Source organism: Mobula birostris, chromosome 25 (assembly GCF_030028105.1).
Source record: "Mobula birostris isolate sMobBir1 chromosome 25, sMobBir1.hap1, whole genome shotgun sequence".
NCBI classification, from domain to species: Eukaryota; Metazoa; Chordata; class Chondrichthyes; order Myliobatiformes; family Myliobatidae; genus Mobula; species Mobula birostris.
Genome location: NC_092394.1, coordinates 272,286 through 286,417, shown reverse-complemented (window position 1 = coordinate 286,417; position 14,132 = coordinate 272,286). Strand labels below are relative to the sequence as shown.

Below are 14,132 nucleotides of genomic sequence, written 5' to 3'. Positions count from 1 at the left end.
CATTTTCTTATGTTCCTGATCATTTGTGATGAAGGTCTCCAGCTGAAATATTAATTTTGTTTTGTTTTTTTTCTCTGGGTCTATTCCCTATTTTTAAATTTTTGTTGATATCTTTTTCCAACTGACAGGGTACAGTGTAACTGGAGCAAATACAATAAGTGGACAACATCTTTACATTGCTGGGGCTCCTCGGCATAGCCAGATAGGTCAAGTAGTAGTGTTTGAAGCCGGAACATCTGTCAAAATAAAACAACGTATTTCTGGAAAACAGGTTAGTTCATACTTGGCTCTAACTAAAGCTCAGCACTGCCAAGTTACGATTGACACCAAGTCAAGGGTTTTGTTGCTGATTAAAATGTTGAAGTGACAGAGATTAAATGACAGTGGAAAAGTGATGGAGTTCAATAATTGAATTTATCTTTTCAGCTGGGATCATACTTTGGCTCAGAGTTGTGTCCCCTTGATGTAAATGGAGATCTTGTAACGGATTTTCTGCTTGTTGGTGCTCCATTCTTTCACATACATGGGGAGGAAGGTGCTGTTTATGTTTACCATCTGAATGAAAAGGTATGAAACTAAGGTTCATACAATTATAGAAGTTATGCAGCAAAATAACATTATTCAGCTCATTTAGTGTATTCCAGTCAGCCAAAAATGCAAATGTTTACTGTACTCCCATTTTAAAATCCTTTTTGATGTTTCTGGCTGGGCTCAAACTGTTATTTTCCTAAGCTGAGTTCTGTCTGCTGCATATTTGTGTTAAATTAGCTGTTCATTTGCCAGTTTTGTATTACTTGAAGATTCGGAATTTTTTTCCCTATACACTCAGGTCTAAGTTACTCATACATATTAAGAAAAATACAGACACCTGGGGAACTCCAGTACCTGACAGCCTTTTTTTTTGTTACTTACCAGTCTTCTGTTATATTGTATTGCTCCTTTTAATCTCTGGGCTTCAGTGTTGATGACAAGTACATTATTCAAAGTACACTCATGTCAAAGTATGTATGCAGTTTACAATCCTGAGATTCATCTTCCACAGACAGCCACAAAACCTGTTCAAAGGAAAACCAAGTCCCCAAACACACAAAAAAGAACAAATCACGTAAACGGCAAAAGAAACAAGTGAAAAATATAGAATGTAAAACACCATACCACAAAGTCATCGAAAGAAATATAGAAAACCTACAGCACAATACAGACCCTATGGCCCACAATGCTGTGCTGAACACATACTTTAAAAATTACCTAAGGTTACCCTATTTTACCCTGTTAAGCTCCATCTACCTATCCAGGAGTCTCTTAAAAAACCCTATTGTATAAAGAGTGCAGGCATATTCAGTTCAATTCAATCTAGGGCTACATTCTTTGTTATTTACATGCTGCAGAGCTGGTCTGTCCTGATCAAAATCGCACAAAATAGCAACAAAAAAGGAGTGACCAGAAACCAGAAACACATCACAACATGAACTACAGGGCCCAATCTACAAACCACATTGATTAAACCTCACCCAAGACCCAGAACTCCGGCACTTTCCTCCAGGAGCTGTGGGCGAGGGAGAGAGAACCGATCACGCACAAGTAGACAGTGCTGAACACCCACCTACCTTCTGCTCTCGTCTTTGTTGATTTCAATCTTTTTCGATGCTTTCATCAGTGAGGAGTGGAGTCTATCATGGGCTTGCACCTTTTCTACAGGCTTGTTTGCCTCCAGGCTGAAAACCTCGCTCAAAACTTCATGAATCCCTTCGGAGACAGCAAGGCGTCAGATCACTCAAAAACACACCACCAAAATATAAGTTGCAGGCTCCCACAGTGGCAGAACCACATTTGAAAGAAAATGAAGTAAAAGAAGTCAAAAAAGTAGTTTCATGAACTGTATGAAAGATAGTCTAATTCATCCATGCCACCAGATTGCCTAACTCAGCTAGTCCCATTTGCTGTGTTTGGCCCATATCATTCCAAATCTTCCCTATCCATGTTCCTGTCTAAATATCCTTTTAACCATTGTAATTGTACTACACTTACAATTACAACATTTAAAATGTATTTATATGTGTAATTAGATAGGAAAGTTTTAGAGGGATTTGATCATAACACGGGCAAATGGAACCAACTTTCTTGGTTAGTGTGGATGAATTGGACTACAGGGCCTGTTTCCATACTTTATAACTCTATGACTCAAAGAGGGATGTACCTTTAACAATTTCTTTGTCAGCCCTTTCCATATAATCAACACCTCTGTGTTGTCCTTCAGGTCCCCTATACCCTATCACCTTAAAAATATTCCTTTTGGTTTTAGAGTTTCCAACCCTGAGGAAAATACTGTGATCATTGTTGTGTACTGTTCAGCTAGGTCTTCCAATATAAAGAAACAAACTACAGCCAATGCAGAGTGGATCATATTAGTAATGCATTTATTATTTTACTTGCAAGGGGAGATGTACTTCCTCCCAAGTTTGATCTGGAAATATAGCTTATCTTACAAAGAACGGTGATTAGGTTATTCCATTCCATAACTTTACATTCCTCTGTTACCTTCATTCTCACATTTGATATTTAGAAGCCTGAATTTCTCTGTTATCAAAAATCTTTTCTGGCCACAAAACAAATTGCCCCTCATGAAAGAAAATAGCTTGTTCCCAAATAACACAAACACACTTGTAAGTTTTCTCACCCAAACCGGCAAAGCATCTTAGGATCTCATAGACCCCATTTTGTTGCATTACATTTTACAAAAGTTACAAATTCATAAAGAATTCAGAGTTACAGATATATTTTCACACCATTCACTTTAACTATATCCCTCATGGATTTACTGTATATGCCTTCCAAAAGTTCACATCTCAGCCCCCTACACTCCAGGGAAAGGAAACCAGCCTATCCAGTCTTTCCTTATAAACTCAAAGCCCCCATTCCTGGTAGTACCCTTGTGAAGCTTTTCTGCACCCTTTCCAGCTTATTGATATCCTTCCTAAAGCTGGGTGACCAGAACTAAGTGCAGTCATACCAATATCGTGCACAGCTCTAAAATGATGTCCTAACTTAAGAGTGTCAAACTGAAAAAGGTAGTGGCTGATTGTGGCAGTGTAATTGAGCTCTGACCAGCAACAAATCTGAAGTTTGAGTTTGACCGAGTCTGGACAGCTGACCGGGTAGAAAAAGGCAGCGGGGATTGTGGCAGTGTAACTGAGCTCCGACCAGGGACCAATCGGTGTTTGGAATTGATTAGCAAGAGCAAATTAAAGGAAGGCAGAGGCAAGTGCTGCAGCCGTCGTCTGAATGGACGCAGTTAGAGTGGTGATCTTGAGGCCTTAGCCTTTGAGGCTTCAGTCTGAGAAAGCAAAAAAGGAAAAGCTCCAGGTAAAGTTTTCTTTTTCCTTCTTTATATCTGATCAGTTAGGACAGCAGAGATGCCAGTTTAACCAGTAGGATAGTTTAATACTCATCTTGCGGGATGTGAGAAGGCAGGGAGATGTCCAGTGTCCCTGATGACTACAACTGTGAGAAGTGCATCCAGCTGCAGCTTCTAATAAACCACATTAAGGAGTTGGAGCTGGAACTGAGTGAGCTCTGGATCAATCGGGAGGCTGAGGGGATGATCGATAGGACATATAGAAAGGTAATTATACCCAAGGTGCAGGACACAGGAAATTGGTTGGGTGACAGTCAAGAAGGGGAAAAGGGTTAAAGGACCAGTGCAGAGAACCCTTATAGCCATCCCTCTCAACAACAGGTGTATCACTTTGGATACTGTCGGTGGGGTGGGGGGAAATGACCCAACAAAGGAAAGTCACAGTACTTGGGTCTTTGGCACTGAGACTGCCTCTGCGACTCAGAAGGGAAAGGAGGAGAAGGGGCACGCTGTGGTGATAGGGGATTCGTTAGGGGGATGGACAGGAGGTTCTGTGGGCGAAAACAAGATTCCTGGATGGTATGTTGCCTCCTGGGTGCCAGGTTCCAGGATATCTCGGATTAAGTCATCAGCATTCTTAAGTGGAGGGGTGAACAGCCGAAAGTCGTGGTCCATGTAGGTACCAATACCATGGGTAGGATGAATGATGAGGTTCTGCATTGGAAGTTCAGGGAGTTAGATGCTAAGTTAAAGGGCAGGACCTCTAGGGTTGTGATCTCAGGATTGTTACCTGTGCCATGTGCTAGTGAGGCAGAACTAGGAAGATTATAAAGTTTAATATGTCGCTAAGGAGTTGGTGTAGGAGGGAGGGCATAAGATTTTGAGAAGGTTTGTTAATGCTGCATGGTGAGGTTTAAACTAGAGTTGCAGGGGGATGGGAACCAGAGTGCCAGAATAGTTAATGGAGAGTTTGTGGAAGAAAACGTTGGTGGTAAAGGGGGTAAATCAGGTGCTCGAGGAGTATAAGAAGTGCAAGAAAATACTTAAGAAAGAAATCAGGAGGGCAAAAAGAAGACATGAGGTTGCCTTGGCAGTCAAAGTGAAGGATAATCCAAAGAGCTTTTACGAGTATATTAAGAGCAAAAGGATTGTAAGGGATAAAATTGGTCCTCTTGAAGATCAGAGTGGTCAGCTTTGTGCGGAACCAAAGGAAATGGGGGAGATCTTAAATAGGTTTTTTGTGTCTGTATTTACTAAGGAAGCTGGCATGAAATCTATGGAATTGAGGGAATCAAGTAGTGAGACCATGGAAACTGTACAGGTTGAAAAGGAGGAGGTGCTTGCTGTCTTGAGGAAAATTAAAGTGGATAAATCCCCGGGACCTGACAGGGTGTTTCCTCGGACCTTGAAGGAGACTAGTGTTGAAATTGCGGGGGCCCTGGCAGAAATATTTAAAATGTTGCTGTCCACGGGTGAAGTGCCGGAGGATTGGAGAGTGGCTCATGAGTTTAACGTCAGTAGTAGATAAGTTATTGGAGGGAGTACTAAGAGACAGAATCTACAAGCATTTGAATAGACAGGGGCTTATTAGGGAGAGTCAACATGGCTTTGTGCGTGGTAGGTCATGTTTGACCAATCTGTTGGAGTTTTTCGAGGAGGTTACCAGGAAAGTGGATGAAGGGAAGGCAGTGGATATTGGCTACATGGACTTCAGTAAGGCCTTTGATAAGGTCCCGCATGGGAGGTTAGTTAGGAAAATTCAGTCGCTAGGTATACATGGAGAGGTGGTAAATTGGATTGGACATTGGCTCGTTGGAAGAAGCCAGAGAGTGGTGGTAGAAAATTGCTTCTCTGAGTGGAGGCCTGTGACTAGTGGTGTGCCACAGGGATCAGTGCTGGGTCCATTGTTATTTGTCATCTATATCAATGATCTGGATGATAATGTGGTAAATTGGATCAGCAAGTTTGCTGATGATACAAAGATTGGAGGTGTAGCAGACAGTGAGGAAGGTTTTCAGAGCCTGCAGAGGGACTTGGACCAGCTGGAAAAATGGGCTGAAAAATGGCAGATGGAGTTTAATACTGACAAGTGTGAGGTATTGCACGTTGGAAGGACAAACCAACGTAGAACATACAGGGTTAATGGTAAGGCACTGAGGAGTGCAGTGAAACAGAGGGATCTGGGAATACAGATACAAAATTCCCTAAAAGTATCTACCTGTGACGACAGGGTCGTAAGGAGAGCTTTTGGTACATTGGCCTTTATTAATCGAAGTATTGAGTATAAGAGCTGGAATGTTATGATGAGGTTGTATAAGGCATTGGTGAGGCCGAATCTGGAGTATTGTGTTCAGTTTTGATCACCAAATTACAGGAAGGATATAAGTAAGGTTGAAAGAGTGCAGAAAATGTTTACAGAGAAAGGTTGAATAGGTTAGGACTTTATTCCCTGGCGTGTAGAAGAATGAGGGGAGATTTGATAGAGGTATATAAAATTATGATGGGTATAGACAGAGTGAATGCAAGCAGGCTTTTTCCACTGAGGCAAGGGGAGAAAAAAATCAGAGGACATGGGTTAAGGGTGAGGGGGGAAAAGTTTAAAGGGAACATTGGGGGGGGCTTCTTCACACAGAGAGTGGTGGGAGTATGGAATGAGCTGCCAGACGAGGTGGTAAATGTGGGTTCTTTTTTAATATTTAGGAATAAATTGGACTGATACACGGATGGGAGGTGTATGGAGGGATATGGTCCATGTGCAGGTCAGTGGGACTAGGCAGAAAATGGTTCGGCACAGCCAAGAAGGGCCAAAGGGCCTGTTTCTGTGCTGTAGTTTCTATGGTTCTATGGTTCTATGACACTTCAAAGTTGGGAATCTAAAGATGAGCAGTGTACGACTAATGTCCTGAGCTGTGTATATTTCAATGCAAGAAGCATCGTAGGAAAGGCAAATGAGCTCAGGCATGGACCAGCACCTGGCATTATGATATTGTAGCCATTCGAGAGACTTGGTTGTAGGAGGGGCAGGGCTGGTGGCTCAATGTTCCGGAGTTCAACAAGACAGAGCAGGAGGGATTAAAGGAGGAGGGGTGGCATTACTAGTCAGGGAAAATGTCACAGCAGTGCCCCATATGACAGACTGCAGAACTCGACTAGTGAGGCATATTGGGTGGGAGAGAGATAAGAAATGTATGGCAACATTAATGGGGCTATATTACTGACCATCGAGCAGTCATTAGGATTTAGAAGAACAAATTTGTAAAGTGATCGCAGATTGTTGCAAGAAACATAAGATTGTTATAGTAGGTGGTTTTAACTTCCCACATATTGACTGTGAATCCCTTAGACAGAGTTTTGTCAAATGTGTTCAGGAAAGTTCTCTTCATCTGTACATAGAAGTCCCAAGAGAGACCATGCAATGCTGAATCTGCTATTAGGGAATGGGACAGGGCAGCTGACAGAAGTTGGTTAGGGGAACGCTTTGCATCCAGTGACCACAATGTCATTAGTTTCAAAGTAAATATGCAGAAAAAAAGGTCTGGTCCCCGGGTTGAGATTCTGAATTGGAGAAAGGTGATTTTTTTTTTATATATGGTACCTGAATGATCTGGGCAAATGCAAATTGGGACAAGCTGTTTTCTGGCAAAGGTGTACCTGGAAGGTGAAAGGCCTTACAAAAACAAAATTTTGAGAATATAAAGCTTGTACTTGTCTGTCAGAATTAAAGGTAAGGGTAACAAGTATAGTGAACCTTGGTTTTCAAGAGATATTGAGACTTGGTTAAGAGAAAAAAGGAGTTAGAGTAGGTAGAGGCAAGTAGGAACGAATGACGTGCTTATGGTATAAGATTATCAGATCACTTATCTGCAATGTCAATTCCAGCATTCAAACCAGTGATCAAACAGGTCAAACCAGTTCTAAAGGTGCAAACCTGGCCTGAGGGTGCAATCTCTGCACTGCAGGACTGCATTGATAATACGAACTAGAGAATGTTCAGTAAAACTGTTATCTATGGCAACCATATCAACATCAAGGAATATGTGGATTCTGTGACCAGCTACATAGAAAAGAGTACTGATGATGTTAGTATACAAGACACATCCAGGTGAGGGCAAATAAGAAGCCATGGCTCACTGTAGAGGTCCATGCCAGGCTGAGGGATCGTGATGCTGCCTTTAGATCAGGGAATGCAACAGCTCTTGGGAAAGCAAGAACTGGCCTTTTATTAAACCTGTTTGGTCCTGAGAAATAATCTTAGCTAGTATATTCGCCAACTGATTAGCTATTGTTTTTGAAAGAATTTTGGGATCTACATTTAATAATGAGATAGGTCTATATGAAGCCCAATCCGTAGGGTATTTATCTTTCTTAAGAATTAAAGAAATAGAAGCTTCATAAAATGTAGAATAAAAAAGAATCTTTAAACATTTCCAACATATCAGGAGTAAGTAAATTTTCAAATTTTTTATAAAATCCTACCGAAAAACCATCTAGTCCAGGAGTTTTACCAGATTGCATTGAAAAAATAGCTCTCTGAATTTCTCTTTCAGTAAAAGGAGTATCAAGAATTCGTTGATCTTCAACAGATATTCTAGGAAAATCAATCTTTTGTAAAAAGACATTCATTTTAGAAGGATCAGCTGGAATCTGAGATTTATAAAGTTCACTGTAATAGTCTTGAAAAATGTTATTAATATCTTCATAGTTACAAGCTAAACTACCATCTCCCTTACGAATTTTTAAAATTCGTCTTTTAGCTCTAATTGCTTTTAGTTGGGATGCTAGTAGCTTATTACTTTTATCTCCAAACACATAAAATTGGCTTTTTAATTTAAGCAAATTTCTTTCAATAGGATAAGTTAATAATAAATTATATTGTGATTGGAGTTCAACACTTTGTTTAAATAAGTCAATATTAGAAGAAACTGCATAAGTACAAGTCTTCAATTTGTTTTGAAATCCTATCTAACTCTATATTTGTCTGTTTCTTAAGCTTAGCCAAATAGGAGATTATCTGACCTCGCAAATACGCTTTAAATGTATCCCATATAATCAATTTCGATATATCTTCTATATTATTAAAAAATCTTTTATTTGAATCTCTATAAATTTGACAAAGTCCAAACTTTGTAATAAGTTTTCTGGAAAACGTCGAGGCAAGTTTACATTGCTAACATCATTCAATTCAAAAGTTAAGCTTAAAGGAACATGATCCGAGACAGCAATAGCATCATATTCACCTTTCTGGACTTTGGACAAAAATCAGAAATCAGGTATAAAATAATCAATTCGTGAGTATTTTTTTATGGACATGTGAATAAAAAGAATAATCTCTATCATTAGGATGTAGATTTCTACAGATTTCTATCAAACCATAATCAATTAAAAAGGAATTAATGAGTGATGCTGAACTACTCGGAAGCTGCTGATTGGTTGAACTCTTGTCAATCAAAGGGCTTAAACAACAGTTGAAGTCACCTCCCATCAGCAGCATAAATTCATTTAAGTCTGATAATGAACCAAATACATTTTTAAAAAAAGGATCATCTTCATTAGGTCCATATAGATTAACCAAGACAATTTTTCTATTACAGATTGTTCCTTTAATAATTAAAAATCTACCATTGATATCTGAGTGGATATCTTCTTGGATAAATAAAATATTAGCTTTAATAAAAATAGATACTCCCTTTGTTTTATTTTGACAAGTAGCATGATATTGAAGGATCTTCCACGTTTTAAAAAATCTATTTTGATCGCCCATTCTGATATGCGTTTCTTGAACAAAATTATATCGGGCTGGAATCGGTTAATAATTTTAAAAGTCCTCTTTTGCTTAGTAGGGTGATTCCAGTCTGTACGTTCCAACTAATAACGTTTATCTGTTTATTAACCACAGAATATTGTTTTAAACACGAAAATACACGCATACCATCGTGGGCTAATCAAAGATGGCGGTGATAAGTACCATATAGAAAACACCCATGCTCCGCAGCTCCATAACGGAAAAAAACCTGAAAAAGAAATCCTATATGGAATATATCGATTATGGAATAGATGGCTTTATAGCTAAGTTTGCTGATTATGGAATAGATGGCTTTGTGGCTAAGTTTGCTGACGATACGAAGACAGGTGGAGGGGCCAGTAGTGCTGAGGAAACAGGAGAGTCTGAAGAGAGACTTGGTTAGATTGGAAGAATGGGTAGAGAAGTGGCAAATGAAGTATAATGTTGGAAAGTGTATAGTTATGCACTTTGGCAGAAAATATAAACGGGCAGACTATTATTTAAATGGGGAAAGAATTCAAAGTTCTGAGATGCAACGGGACTTGGGAGTCCTTGTACAGGATACCCTTAAAGTTAACCTCCAGGTTGAGTCAGTAGCGAAGAAGGCGAATGCAATGTTGGCATTCATTTCTAGAGGAATAGAGTATAGGAGCAGGGATGTGATGGTGAGGCTCTATAAGGCGCTGATGAGACCTCACTTGGAGTACTGTGGGCAGTTTTGGTCTCCTTATTTAAGAAAGGATGTGCTGACGTTGGAGAGGGTTCAGAGAAGATTCACTAGAATGATTCCGGGAATGAGAGGGTTGACATATGAGGAACGTTTGTCCACTCTTGGACTGTATTCCTTGGAGTTTAGAAGAATGAGGGGAGACCTCATAGAAACATTTCGAATGTTGAAAGGCATGGACAGAGTGGATGTGGCAAAGTTGTTTCCCATGATTGGGGAGTCTAGTATGAGAGGGCATGACTTAAGGATTGAAGGGCACCCATTCAGAACAGAAATGTAAAGAAATTTTTTTAGTCAGAGGGTGGTGAATCTATGGAATTTTTTGCCATGGGCAGCAGTGGAGGCCAAGTCATTGGGTGTATTTAAGGCAGAGATTGATAGATATCTGAGTAGCCAGGGCATCAAAGGTTATGATGAGAAGGCGGGGGAGTGGGACTAAATGGGAGAATGGATCAGCTCATGATAAAATGGCGGAGCAGACTTGATGGGCCGAATGGCCGACTTCTGCTCCTTTGTCTTATGGTCTTATAATAAACCCCAAAATGAAAAACAAAACCCAAATCCTCCCCCCATCCCAAAAGGTAGAAATCCGGCAAAAAGGAAGGAAAAGCCAGAATGCCTCCCCAAATAAAAGAAAAAAGCAGAACTCTGCATGCGGCTCAATATAAATAGCGATTTAAAAGTTTTTCTCCCAATTTCCCCCTCCCCTTTACAAAGAAATCACGTGCCCCTAAGATAAGAAAGCTCAGCAGAGAAACAGAAAAAAAATGTTTATAGTTAATCATTGAAAATAAACTAGGAATGCAAAAATATTCTCCAAAGGCTTCAAAACCACGCTATTTAAACCTAAACAGTACATTCTCAAACAAGAAAAAAACACCATTATTCCTTTAGCTTAAAACTAAAGCTAATTATCTATTCTAAACACTCCTCACTATATAAGAAAGGGTCTACATAAACTATGAAAGCTATCACTTAATTAATTAAAGAAAAGGAAGAAAGAAGCAGATAATCAAACCAGTTAATAATCTGTCCACTGTATTAGTTCACTCCATATACCAAACAGACTTCAAAAAAGTCATTCATTAGTCAAACCAAGAAGTTCACCTCTTCTTTAAATAGTTAATCGGTCAAAGGAAATCATCAGCATATCAAAAATCTTCAAAGCTTGTTTTCTTTCAGAAAATCATTCAGCAGCCCAAATATCCTTCATGCGTCAGCCGACTCCACGATAGAGTTAACAAAGTCCAGTGCTGCTTGGGAATCCGAAAACACACAAGATGTAGAATCTTTAGGAAATAATTTTAATCTTGCGGGATAGCGAAGCGATCGGAAAAGTTCCTTTTCATACGCAGTTTTCATCGCTGGGGCAAATTTGATCCGCTGTTCCATAATCTTCGGAAAAATGGATCTCGGAACCGTTAAATTTAAAAACTCTCTGTTTCCTTGCACATTTTATAATTTGGTCTTTAACTTTAAAGCGAAGAAAGTTGACTAAAATAGGACGTGATTTACCTGAGGTCTGAGAATTTGATATGAAAGTTCGATGAGCTCTTTCAATATCGGGAGGTTGAGGTAGAATATCTGGAAACAAAAATTAAAACAAATTGGTAAAATAGTCCAATAAATTCCCACTCTCAGGACCTTCCTTGAGTCCAATAATTCGTATATTATTTCGATGAGACCGCCTCTAAATCGACAATTTTACGTTGAGCCTGTTCTAAGCGGGTTGAAATATCCACAGTCTGACGTTTCGATTCTTTAAACTCAATATTTGAGGAAATAATATTTTCCTCAATAGTCTGAAAACTCTGTTGGAACGACTTCAACTCAGAAGTGTTATTGTCTATTTTGTTGTCAAGAGCCATCGACACACGTTCCAAACACTCAGCCCTGACAGGCATATCTTCCGATTTTTCTTTCAAAGTTTTTCCCTTTCCATTACTGGATTCAAAAGGCAACTTTCCACTTCTTAAAGGATATGACATGATGGCAACTATTTCCCTCTGAGATCTGAGAAATAAAAGTCAAAAATTCAGGGTTTAAACTGGGGAAAAGGAGGAATTAATGGCAGCCGCAAAATTTATGTATTACTCTATAGAGCCGCAGGCGGAAGTCCCTCTCTAAAGAGTCACCCCTCAATTTTGAGGCTGTGACCTCTAGTTCTGGATTCCCCCACCACAGGGTGGAGGTGGAGAGGATGTTTACTATTCAGTCCTTTCAACATTCAATAGGTTTCAATGAGATCTCCCTGCATTCTTCAAAATTCCAGTGATTACAGGCCCAAAGCTCCCAAATGCCCCTCATATGCTAATGCCCTTCATTCCTGGAATCATCCTCATGAACCTTCTTTTGATTCTCTCCAATGACAACACATCCATTCTGAGATATGGGGCCTAAAACTGTTGACAAAACTCTAAGTGTGGCCTGTCTAGTGTCTTATCAAGGTTCAGCATTATCTTCTTGCTTTTATATTCTATTGCCCTTTAAATATTGCCCTCCTTAGAACACCTGGAGAATAAAGATACATACATAAGGCTCCTTTTCATTGACTACAGCTCTGCCTTTAATACCATCATTCCAAATAAACTGATTCCTAAGCTCCAGAACCTGGGCCTTAGCACTCAGATCTGCAGCTGGATCTTCAACTTCCTCACAGACAGGACCCAGGCTGTAAAATTAGGGGACAAGCTCTCCTCTACAATCACTCTGAGCACCGGTGCCCCACAAGGCTGTGTACTCAGCCCCCTGCTGTACTCACTGTGCATGATTTTGTAGCCAAGTTTCCATCAAACTCAATATATAAGTTTGCTGATGACACAACAATTGTAGGCCGTATCTCGGGTAATGATGAGTTTGAGCACAGAGAGGAAATTAAGAACCTGGTGGCATGGTGCGAAGACAATAACCTATCCCTCAACGTCAGCAAGACGAAGGAATTGGTTGTTGACTTCAGAAGGAGTAGCGGACTGCACGACCCAATTTACATCGGTGGTGCGCAAGTGGAACAGGTCAAAAGCTTTAAGTTCCTTGGGGTCAATATCACAAATGACCTGACTTGGTCCAACCAAGCAGAGTTCACTGCCAAGAAGGCCCACCAGCACCTTTACTTCCTGAGAAAACTAAAGAAATTTGTTCTGTCCCCTAAAACCCTGACTAATTTTTATAGATGCACCATAGAAAGCATTCTTCTAGGGTGCATCACAACCTGGTATGGAAGTTGTCCTGTCCAAGACTGAAAGAAGCTGCAGAAGATCATGAACACGGCGCAGCACATCACACAAACCAATCTTCCGTCCATGGACTCACTTTACACCGCACGCTGTCGGAGCAATGCTGCCAGGATAATCAAGGACATGACCCACCCAGCCAACACAGTTTTCGTTCCTCTTCCCTTTGGGAGAAGGCTCAGGAGCTTGAAGACTCATACGGCCAGATTTGGGAACAGCTTCTTTCCAACTGTGATAAGACTGCTGAACGTATCCCGACCCGGATCTGGGCCGTACCCTCCAAATATCCGGACCTGCCTCTTGGTTTTTCTGCACTACCTTACTTCCCATTTTTCTATTTTCTATTTATGATTTATAATTTAAATTTTTAATATTTACTAATTTGAACTATTTTTAATATTTTTAATATTTAATATTTGTAATCCAGGGAGTGTGAAGCGCAGAATCAAATATTGCTGTGATGATTGTACATTCTAGCACCAATTGTTTGGTGACAAAGTATAAAGTATAAATGCCAACATTGTATTTGCTTTCTTTACCACAGCTTCAACCTGTAAATTAACCTTCTGTGAGTCTTGCAATGGGACTCGTAAGTTCCGGTGCACCTCTGATATTTGAACCCCTCTCCCCATTTAGATAATAGTCTGCACTATTGTTCCTTTTACCAAAATGCATCATCATTCATTTCCCAACACTGTATTCCATCTGCCAGTTTTTTGCCCATTCTTCCAATTTGTCTAAGTCCTGTTGCAATCGCATTGCTTCCTCAGCATTACCTACCCCTCCACCTATCTTCCTATCACCTGCAAACTTTGTCTTAAAGCCATCAATTCCATTATCTAAATCATTGACAAACAATGTGAAAAGCAGCAGTCCCAATACTGACCCCTGAGGAAAACCACTACTCATTGGCAGCCAGCCAGAAAAGGTCCCTTTTATTCCCACCCGCTGCCTCCCGCCTGTCAGCCATTCCACTATCCATGGCAGTATCTTACCTGTAATGTCGTAGGATTTTGTCTTGTTAAGCAGCCCCATGTA

The 14,132-nt window shown here is 40.1% G+C and overlaps 1 protein-coding gene across 1 annotated transcript in view; it reads left to right on the top strand.

Annotated features, from left to right (window-relative positions):
• LOC140187657 (integrin alpha-E-like) overlaps positions 1-14,132 on the top strand; it is a 308,395-nt gene that overhangs the window by 103,657 nt on the left and 190,606 nt on the right. Inside the window, exons 18-19 of the mRNA XM_072243179.1 lie at positions 129-271; positions 427-567. Of these exons, the coding sequence (XP_072099280.1) occupies positions 129-271; positions 427-567 (284 nt within the window). The remainder of the gene's footprint in view (positions 1-128; positions 272-426; positions 568-14,132) is intronic.